An 11,627-nucleotide genomic window follows, 5' to 3' on the forward strand; every position below is an offset into this window, starting at 1 on the left:
ACATGAGAGAATTTAAGAGCAAACTTTGCTCTCAGTCTTGAGAACATTCGATGTGTCTCAAGTGGCAGCCAATGCCATATCAGAAACAACACGAACAACAATAAAACACATAAATACAAATCACACCAATTCACCAAAACACATAATTCAATCATTAAACATGTTCCATAACATACTATTAACATTTCATATTACTCAATATATACATATGATCAATATCTTTGCACAACTATCACAATAAGTTTCCTTAGGATTTTCCATGGAAACCCATAAGGACCTTAGAGCAAGGTTTCTCACTCCTCCTTTACCTTATTGGGCAGAAAAAAATGGGTGATTGGCTCTAGGATGGTTCCTTTCTTGCTCTTATTCTCTAAGCTATGAGCATAAAAAAGAAGAGCACATACGTAAAATAGAAAATGCATAAAAACTGATCAATCAAAACTCCTCTTTTAAACATTTAACCTTCCCTTAACTCTCTAATAGTTAGAATACTTAACTTTAATTACTAATTCTCTTCCCTTTAAATTAATTAAATAAAATATTAAAATAAAACCTTTAACTAAAACATCTTATGTTATAATTCAAAGCATATTAAATAATTAAAATAAATATTAATCAATTCTTATTAATTAAAAATATCAAAATTAATTAAATACTTATATTATATTTAATAAAAATCAAGTTATTATAATGTAATACATATTATATAATTATTATCTTCACAAAACCCTTCACAATTTAATAGAACACATTTAATATATATATATATATATATATATATATATATATATATATATTATTGTTTTCGAAATCCCTCAAATTTCAATAAAAATCTTTTAGTTATTTTTGGAAAGCGTAGTTATATTTATTTTTCAAATTTGGAGTGCTACATCCTTTATTTTTATGCATTCTTCAAACAAAAAATTTATAAATTTCTCTAATTATAGTATTTAATTAGATTAATTAATTAGTAATAGGGCAAGTTCTTATGAATTCAAGACTTAAACTTTTATTTATTTTATTAATTGTGATAATTGATATACTTATCAAAAGTTTAACATTAAACTTTGATTAAAATAAATTTTTGGTCCATTATTTTTTATTTTTTATTTTAATTTGACTCTTTAAATTTAAAAGGTTTTCCTTTGATTCTTTAAAGTATTTCTATTGGACAAAATTGGTCCTTCCTTTAACTTATCTTGCTAATTTAGTTAATTTAGTAACATATAATGAGTTATGGATATGTCACGTAAATAAAATTGATATCATTAGTATAAACATTTGACAAAATGACTAATTTAAATAATAAAAATGCTTTAAAATTTATTTATTTTTATCTATAAAAATTAGAAAAATAAAAATAGAGTTCAATCTTAAAATATATACATATCATTCCCATTTTCATCATTAAGCAGAACCCAAATCTTATTTTAACTTTAAATCTTTCATATTGTATAAAAAAAAATCAGATTCAGTGAGTCATTACAAGTGGCGTTCTGATCCAAATTATTGTTTTTCTTTTTATTATTTAATATTTTCTCAAATGTCTCATTCATGGCGATGGCTTGTTTATTTTTATTTTTTTAATATTAGATGTAGTATATGATTTGAATGAGAGGGGTCTTGATTAATTGCACTGGTTGCTGTTGAAGCCACTGTCGGTGTCAGTCTGCAAGTCGTCATAATTGAATAATAAAAAAATAAATATTATATGTTGCTGTTACTGTTCATTCTTGCAGGCAAGAGAAGTCATAGTTTTTAATACACCTTTTTTGAACATACTTATTTATTGACTAAATTTATTATATATATATATATATATATATATATATATATATATTTTTTTTTTTTTTATTATTTTACTTCTTAGTTATACACAATAGATAGTTGGTTCAAATACAATTAATAAACTCGATTTGTTTTAAAGTAAGATCTCGATTTTCAATAATATTATAAAATGTAATTAAAAAATAAATATTATTATAATAAACAGTTATATACTCTCTAATAAAAATTAGCTATTAATAGTTATTTCTTACTAAAACATCATTATACGAAAAATAATAATTATTTTGTGATGTTTAATAAATTTTAATTAATATATTAAAAATTATAAATCATTAAAAAAAATGTTACATATATAATGAGTGATATACAATAAGAAAATAAGTATCACTATAAATATAATATAATTAGGTACAAAATTATTTGACACATAATTATATTTAATTTTAGTATTAATTTGAATGTGTCTACATTTTTTTTAATAATATAGAAGCATATATTGTGTTTATATATATAATATAAATAAAAGTAATTTTAATTAAAAATATAAAATATCATATCATTATAACATGTGTCTTTATATAATAATTTATTTTTATTTTTGTAATGAATATATATTACTAAACAATAATTGGTTGGGTAGGGTCCAGCTGCCACTACATATTATTGTTTTACTTCATTTAAAGAAAATCAAGATCATGGTAACACGAGTTGAGGAGAGGATTTTGCTTAAAATGAATAACACGAATATGTTTCCATGAAGGTCATTGATGTCTATATATATCATTGGCCACTTATCATAAACCTTATCCTCTCTTGCACTCAATAGGCTTCTACAATCTTCAATACAAAGCATAAACTAATGGGGTTTGAACATCTTATCGTTTTAGCTCTATTATGTGTAAGCTATTATATATCATCTTTCTTTGCTTGATTTAACTTCCACCATTGTTTTCTATTGCCTTTATTTACCCACATATATGCTTTCAATATGTCTCATTTTCATCACTATAAATCAAATCATCTTAAAAGTCTTCCAAGATTATTAGCATGCATGCAGCAAGATTCAAATCTAAACATCGAATAAACTTAATCAACTTTTTTATTATTACTATTATTAGGCCGACCTTAATAGTTAGTGTGTATAATAGGAGAAATTTTTGGTACAAGAGATAAGATGTTACAACATTTTTCATGGAATCCAAAATAAGTAAAACTGTTTTTAATTTATACAAACTAAACTTAATAACAATATGTTTGACAAAACTTATGTATAACACTATAGGTATATGGATAGTGTTTTCACTCGGGAGTGGCATTTTAATTTGATAATAGGTGTTCATGTATATTACCCATGTCTTCATAAAATATAAATTTATATTATTAAGGTGAAACTTTAGTAAACCAAAGAAAATTTTGATATGCGTGATCTATAGCTTCAACATTTTTTTTTCAGCTTTTTATTTATTTATTTATTTATTTTTATTATTGATATTTATTTTTCAGCTAAGTTTAGGGGTAACCGATGCGTCGGAATCAGCCATAGATTATTGGCATTCTGTTTGCCCAAACACTCCGGTGCCGGAGCCTCTGAGGGATCTAGTGCTGCCTTGTAAGTTACATGAATTATTTATGCTTCGTTTATATACTTAACATATATTTTAGTAGATTAAAATTAGGTACTTACTACAGGAGCCTTATAAATTGGAATATTTTGGTACGGTCAATTTTTTAAAATAATAAAAATGACATGAAATGTGATTCTTTTTTAATTTTATTTTTCTCTTCTATAGTGATCTATTCTTAACAAATAAATAATTTAAACAATTAATTTATTATTTCTTTTCATTAAATATTAGTCTAAGCTAATCGTTTTGTAAAAATTAAAATAATTTTGAAAAGAACACAATATAAGATTTTATTTGTTGAAGTTGAGGAAGGTTTTGTAAATTTTTTTTATTCAATTTATCTCTTATAATTTGTACAAAAGTGTAAAAAATTTCAATTTATTATAGTTCATAATATATAAAAAATATTCTGTCTAAATCCAAATATTTCACTTATATATATATATTAAGAATCTAAAAGCATATATATTGAAATAAAAAATATAAACATGTTAAAAATCAAACAATTGTAACTCAAATGTTTTAATATTTAATAAAACCAAAAAGGAATAAAAACAGTTCCAAAACCCTTTAAATATACATTACCGTAGAAGTTTTCTTAAAATACTATAAGAAATATTATATACAGTAACATATAAAAAGTGTCATCATAGGTACAAAATATGTAGATATAAATTTATTTGACATATAATTATATATAATTTTAGTGTTAATTTTGAATGAGATTTAACAATATATATTATATCACTATAACCTATACCTAAAATTTTTAGTAATATATTAATATATATAGTGTTTATAATGTAAGTAAAAATATTTTTTAATGATAATTATTATGTCACTATAAAGTGTATGTTTCCATTGAAGCATAAAATAAGAGTATAATAGACGTTCTAAAAGTGGACATCAAAAAAATGTATCCCTTATATATTATATAATAAAATTAAATATATTATTTTATAAAAATAATTATGAAAGTAAATATAATATCAAATAAAATAGATAAAATATGATAAAAAAATAAACTCGATATAGTTTATTAAATTAGTATACTAAACAACATTAAATATATCTATATTTAATAATTATAAACATGATAAATGTAAATAATTAAAATTTATTAATAATTTTACTGAATACTTTCATTTCTTGCTAGTCGAGTTAATAAGTAAGTGCGAAACTTTTAATGGGACCAATAATAGTTTCTTATTCTCGTGATACGAGTAATTATAATAATAATTAAATTATTATCCGCAAAAACGATTGAGACAAGTTATATCATGAAATTAAAAATAAAAGGGACATTAAATCAAATAAGAAATACATAAATTTACATCAGAATGCAAGTTAAAAGAGATAAGTATAATTTATCCTAAGAGATCATAAAAAAATCCGCTAAATTGAATATAAGATAGACTAATCAAGAAAGAGTTGAATGAATTAGGAAATAAATGAGAGAATCGTCGAAGAGATGAAGGAATTTAAATCACAAGATAAGGAAAGAAGAAGTGAAATCTTATGAATGAGTATTTAAAATAAACAATATTTTCACAAACAGTGATGCTCGCAAAGTTAGACATATAATTTTTCTAATCGGTTGGAAGAGAAAAAAAATGAGATAGTTATGTGAACTTAAATTTGATTCTCATTGTGATTATTTTTTCTTTTTCAAGTTTTACAAAAAAAAAAAATTGCGATTATTTTTATAATTTTTCTTCTTCTAATTTTACAAAAAAAAGCTAATTAATTATTATAATCAATAGAGATATAAAAGATAGATAAAAAAAATCATTTAATATTGATATTCAATTTTAAAATATTTAATATAAAATGATTCAAATGATCTATAATCATCCCTAGAATAAAAAACAGATAACATATAGTTACAATTTAACATTCTATTCTTGAATGTGTAAGAATAATGTGTAAGTGTTGTTCTAATGGTGCAGACAAGAAAACTAGCATGCCTATTAAAGTGGAAGAAGAGAAACAATATTGGACTCTATTTTTCGAACATGACCTTCACCCTCTCAAGATAATGCACTTGGGTCTCCACAAGCATTCTAACACTCAACCATCCAAAATAACGTCAAGAACAACAAGTCAACCTTTTGGAGCATGGTTACGGGCAAAGGTAACAGAGAGATATAATCTTGATGAAGTTTGTGGGAGACCAGCTGCTAAAGGAGAAGACAAGTTTTGTGCAACATCCTTGAAATCAATGATGGGTTTCGCCATTTCGAAGCTTGGGAACAATGTTAAGGTGGTTTCAAGTTCCTTTGCCCCAAATGAAGACCAATATACAGTTGAGGAAGTGAACAAAATTGGAGACAAAGCAGTTATGTGTCATAGACTAAATTTTGAAGATGTTGTGTTTTATTGCCACCAAATCAATGCAACAACAACTTATATGGTTCCACTGGTTGCCTCTGATGGAACTAAAGCTAGGGCACTAACTATTTGCCACCATGATACAAGAGGCATGGATCCTACTGTTCTGTATGAAGTTCTTAAAGTCAAGCCTGGAACTGTACCTGTTTGCCATTTTGTTGGCAATAAGGCTATTGCATGGGTACCCAATCTAGTCACTAGTGAATCTTGTGTTGTCTAGATGATATATATTTGGTTGTCTACATTATTTTGCATTTATGTTAGACTTTTGTGTTAGAATTATAGATAATAGTCATTGAATTGTGTGTTGGTGTTCATGTTGGAACTTGGCTTATGTTGAAGTGATGTCTATGTATGAAGTGTCTTTCATGTATTTCAAATAAATTAGTAGTTTTAAGCTAGTAGTTTTAAGCAAGATAGAACTAAGTTGTATCTAAGGTAAAATCTTCTTGGTATATGACTTCAAAGATGATGGAATTTGCTAGGAAATTACCATCCTTATCAAGATAAATTAATAAATAATGTATACCCAGCATGCTTTGTTTTTAAAAGTAATCAAAAAAGATAACTAACTAATGGAGAATAGATAAACAAAATAATGATAACAACTCAATAATTGAGTAATAAGGAAAGAAAATAAATTCTGCCAACTTTACTAGAATTGAAGAGGAGCAAAACAAAAGTAGAACAAAAAATGAGGTAACTGAAATGCATAACAGACACAAAGATTTAACATATAAAATCACTCAATGCAAAGATAAAAATCAAAGGTCATCTAGATCAAAGAAATAGCTCGACTGATGAACATGGTAAAGAGAGTCTCCAATTAATACAGTAAAATATTACTTACAATTAAAAAAATCAAACCAAGCAATAATGATCAGTTGGGAAAAAAAGATGAAAAATCTCCCAAAACAAAGTTGTTATTGCAAAACACTTTTCTACACTCCAAACTTTCTTTTGATGATTCAACCATTGAAAACAACAAATCACATCCTATATAGACCTTCTGTCCAAACCTTAGCCAAATCCAATGGTGAACATATCTTTAGTAATAGTTTGAAAACTATTGCTTGGTGGGAATGCAAAAATGCACAATGACTTTTGCTCTTCTCTTGTCTCACTTTGTTTGATGTTGTTATCTCTCAATAGTGAGACTATTTCTTAATCCTAATTTAACCCTTCTTCACTTGTTTTCGTGATATACAATGAGCTTACACATATGGGCCTATTCTTCATATAGGGTTTAGAGTTTAGTGGTTTGAAAACTGTTGCTTGGTGGGAATGCAAAAATGCAAAATGACTTTTCATCTTCTCTTGTCTCACTTTGTTTGATGTTGTTATCTCTTAACCCTAATTTGACCCTTCTTCACTTATTTTAGTGATACACAATGAGTTTACTTGGGCCAATTCTCCACATAGGAAGGGATCCCAAAACTTAATGAATCTCTTTCTCACAACTATGTGGAGATAATTGCGTAATTGGTGATCTCACAATAGACTTCAAACTTCTCTCCCTACAATGATTAAGTCATCATATCAACACCATTATCGTTGGTTTGAATTTTGGCCATCTCCAACATCTTGGCATCCAAAATGTTCCACATCCAATGATATATCCCATCAATATGCTTAGACCTTAAATGGAAAGTTGAATTCTTACCTATATGAATAACATTATGACTATCCAAAAATTGATGTGAAACCGTGCACAAACTTAACACTATCGATTGGTTCAATTGTATCTCACGTTGCAAATTCTAGAATTGCACGATTCCATGATGAGATGAAATATGACATTCTAAAATGAAATTTAGACATATAAATCACTAGAAAAGGATTAGTAAAATTAGAGATATGAAAATAAGAAAGTTTGGACAGATTCTAGAAATTAGCAATGCAAAAAAATAAAAAGGAAACAAAAAATGAGTGAGGAAAAAATGATAGACACCACAAACAATTGATATTTAATAAGCCTTTAGGATTGCCACAATAATTTTAGTGAATTCTTGATAAGATCAAATGGTTCAAGAAAAAACCCCAACAGAGACAATTCTCACGCTTAAGAAAAATAAACATCCAAATCTATTTTTCATTCATGCTCAATTGACTTATACAAAATAGTTTCACGTACTAAAAATAAAATAAAAGATAAATAAATTATCAACATTACAAGCTAAATAAAATGCCTTTGTGATTAATTGAGACCTAAAAAAGCTTGAGGTCTTGGTCTCAAAATTAGCCATAAGCACTTTATCATAACTATTATAATTTTATTTTATTTTTTAAATGTCTAAGTCACTATTGACCTTCAATGATTAGTACATTTTGAATTATTTTGGCCTCTAAGTCCTTTTCCTTAGGTGTAGCTTCAAAGATTATTGCCACCACTTGTTGTAGGGACTCCTCTACCTTCTTAGTCTTAGCTCTAGTCATAGGCCCCCCAAGTAATTATTTTGACTCTTGATCAACTTTAATGTCCCCATCATTCCCTCTTTCTTGGGCAACATTTGTCCTCAAATTTGTGAATTCATCTCCTACATCAAAAAAAGTTAAGTCTGCAACATTAAAAGAAGAACTTACACCATACTCACTTGGTAGATCAATCTTGTAAGCATTATCATTTATCATTTCTAGGACTTGGTGATGGAGAATCGTCCTTGAAGCATCATATAGAGCCTATCACAAGGTCCATGGCTAGGAGGGTAGAGGAAGACGAAGAACACACCACACCAAAGGCCATGATCATCATGTGTGTGGAATTTGAACCATTTCCTTAGTTTGTTGTTTTCTTTTCCTATTTTGCCCTTGTATTTTGGGGTACATTAGATATTAGGATTTTATTTTGTATTTCTATTTAGCCTTTTTATTATGGGGCAAAATTAGTCTTAGGATTTAGTTTAGGACTTAAACCTTATTTTATAAGGTCAAAGTCCATTTCTTTCTTTTTCTAGACCTAAGGGTACTTTAGTCTGTTAGAGAGATGGAAGCCAATTCATTTGGGTTGCATTTAGGGTTCATCTAAGGTGCATTTGCACTTAAAATTTTCTCAAATGCCCCAAGGAACCCTAGATGCCACTCTCTGATGGTGGACCATCCTTGAAGCATCATATAGGGCCTATCACAAGGTCCATGGCTAGGAGAGTAGAGGAAGATGAAGAACACACCACACCAAAGGCCATGATCATCATGTGTGCGGAATTTGAGCCCTCTCCTTAATTTGTTGCTTTCTTTTCCCATTTTTCCCTTGTATTTTGGGGAAAATTAGATATTAGGATTTTATTTTGTATTTTTATTTAGCCTTTGTATTTTGGGACAAAAGTAGTCTTAGGATTTATTTTAGGACTTAAGCCTTATTTTTAAGGTCAAAAGTCCATTTCTTTCTTTTTTTAGAACTAAAGGTGCTTTAGTCTTTTAGGAGGGATGAGAGCCATTTCATTTGAGATGCATTTAGGGTGCATTTGGACTCCAAAATTTCGGCTAAATGCTCCCAAGAAACCCTAGATGCCTTTCTCTCCCTATAAGTACTCTAGGTAACCCACCTTGTAGCCAGTTTGGAAATTAATGCTATTGAGTGAGCCTAGTGCCTCTTCATTCTTCCTTGAGTGAGCTTGGGTCTTCCTTGGCTGGCCTTCATCATCCTAAGTGAAGTGAGCTAGCCTAAATGAGCTACACCACCAAACACCATTCATTTCTCTCCATCATTTTGTGCGTCACCCTTCACCTTCCCAAACACTAAATACTCCATATCCATACCCTTGAAGAGATCATCCTTCACATCATATCAACCTTGGAGAAGAGAAGGAATCAACCACTAGCTCTCATGGAGAAGTTGGTTACATCACTCTCCCTCTTTATAAGTACCTTAGGTTATCCACCTTGTAGCCACTTTGGAAATTAATGAACTTGAGTGAGCTTTTGTTCCCCTTCATTCCCTCCTTAGTCCCCTAGGAACTCCATGACCCCCTATCCTCTCCTCTCTCCCTTGAGTGTGAAGTTAGACATGAAAAACACATAGAACGGGGTGGGTTGAATATGTGTGTGTGAACAAAGGTATTTTTATAAACTTTTTCGCAAGAGTAATGTTCTACGTCCAATGTACTTTTAGATGTCAGAAGGTTATGCAGAATTTGCTTAACACAAGGTCATTGCGTCTGAAAGATTTTATCGTCTACTGGGAAAATGGTTTATAATAATAATTAAAGTTCTTGCATTTTCCTTTTCAAGATAGTTTCATTTAAGGATAAGCAGTAGATAAAAATTTTCAATATAATATGTTTTTTAAACAAAATTTGCATCTTTGTCTGAAAAGAAAAATGGTTTAATGAGGAATAGACAGTAGATGAAGATTTTAATATGATTTGTCAATTAAAAAGAGTTTGTGTCTGAAATATAAATAAAATAGTGCACTAATTTTTATATTGGTTCGCTCAACTGAGCTACATCCAGTCTCCTTCAACTGAAGGGTTCCACTAGGTAAGAAATTCAATACACAAGTATTGTCAACCACTTCTAGCCCGTTGACTTCAGTCATCAACACTAGTATTTTGTTTTCAGCCTCTTCAGACTAGCATTGAATATTATCGTCCACTGCTGGACCTAAGTATTCTCGACCACTCCTGGCCTGTTGGCTTCACTTACCAATGCTAGTATTCTTAAACCACTTCTGGTTCTCCAAGTATTCTTGACCACTCCTGGCCTGCCAGCTTCACTCACCAGCGCTAGTATTCTTAAACCACTTCTGGTTCTCAAAGTATTCTCGACTACTCCTGGCCCGCCAACTTCACTCACCAACGCTAGTATTATTTGTTTAGCCACTTCTGGCTCTCAGTGAGTATTCTTTGACAAGCCCCTCCGGGCTTTAAAAGTATTCTTTCCCTAGCCTCTTCAGGCTTTACGATGTTGCTAGACATGTTTGGTTTGAGTGTATGGTTTACTCTCATAGAGAGGATACATAGATTTGTACACTCTCTAAGGTTTTCTACCTTAGTCTTACAGAGACTTGTGTTTGAGTGTTTTGGTTACTCTTATGGAGAGGATACATAGGTTTACAACACTCATTAAGGTTTTGTTCATAAGTGACATTTTGAACACCTTAGTTTGCAAAGATAATCATACAATGTTACATTGTACGTATGACTATGAATGCTCATCTCTGGTCTCTCTATCTTGTGGGGTTGATATCATTTTTTTTCCGAAAATTCTCTCTCTCCAAGGTTTGAGGCAATGATATATATAGTCTTGTAGAATCTGCCTGTTGCTTGATTTTGAATACATCCGTTGAGGCGGAGCTTCTTGTTGCAAGTGTTCGTTGAAGCAGATATAGTTGTTCAGGACTAGTTCGATCTACTCATTTAATGCTTGAGTTCTTGCATTAAATGTTGCTTCTTGTGATAGACCTTGCGCAAAGTCTTCTTTGTCTTATTAGCAGTTGTGTCTGACTTTAGCAAAGATCTAGGGACCTTTTTGTCCTTTTCTGGTCTCGTGACTCATAGAGTATTGTCCTTTTCTGAAAAAGTGATGCACTTTTCTGACACATGTATGCTTCCTATTTTGACTTGTTTCCCTTCTCCTTCTTTCTTTCCCTTAACGTTGAGAGCTTCTTGTATGATTGTGGACGATGTCTGTCTTTTTCTGAGATCTCATTCTTTTCTTCAAGATAATTTCCGTCTACGTATAATCACTTCATGTGCTTCTCACATTTTGGATCTGTCTGGGAATTGATGCATTGGCTTCTCCATTAGTTTAGTCAACTATACAAAAAGACTTTGTTTTTGTCTGAATGTCTTTCGTCTTTTGTGTTGTTGATCTTCTTCTTATTTG

At 29.4% G+C, this 11,627-nt stretch overlaps 1 protein-coding gene across 1 annotated transcript; it reads left to right on the top strand.

The window, feature by feature from the left end:
* The first annotated feature begins 2,493 nt into the window (after positions 1 to 2,493).
* On the top strand, positions 2,494 to 6,336 carry LOC109793066 (unknown seed protein USP). The gene is made up of 3 exons (XM_020352535.2): positions 2,494 to 2,686; positions 3,292 to 3,397; positions 5,363 to 6,336. Exons 1-3 carry the CDS (start codon positions 2,648 to 2,650, stop codon positions 6,022 to 6,024), a joined length of 807 nt encoding a protein of 268 aa, XP_020208124.1. The 5' UTR covers positions 2,494 to 2,647; the 3' UTR covers positions 6,025 to 6,336.
* The last annotated feature ends 5,291 nt before the right edge of the window (positions 6,337 to 11,627 follow it).

This window comes from Cajanus cajan, chromosome 8, assembly GCF_000230855.2.
Source record: "Cajanus cajan strain Asha chromosome 8, NIPB_CcT2T_4, whole genome shotgun sequence".
In the NCBI taxonomy this organism is placed as follows: Eukaryota; Viridiplantae; Streptophyta; class Magnoliopsida; order Fabales; family Fabaceae; genus Cajanus; species Cajanus cajan.

Excerpts from the sequence above, each read along its gene's own strand:
- LOC109793066 (XM_020352535.2), top strand. The coding sequence starts at position 2,648 with ATGGGGTTTGAACATCTTATCGTTTTAGCTCTATTATGT. Across the intron at positions 2,687-3,291 it reads TCGTTTTAGCTCTATTATGT|CTAAGTTTAGGGGTAACCGA; the intron begins GTAAGCTATTAT and ends TTTATTTTTCAG. Across the intron at positions 3,398-5,362 it reads GAGGGATCTAGTGCTGCCTT|ACAAGAAAACTAGCATGCCT; the intron begins GTAAGTTACATG and ends CTAATGGTGCAG.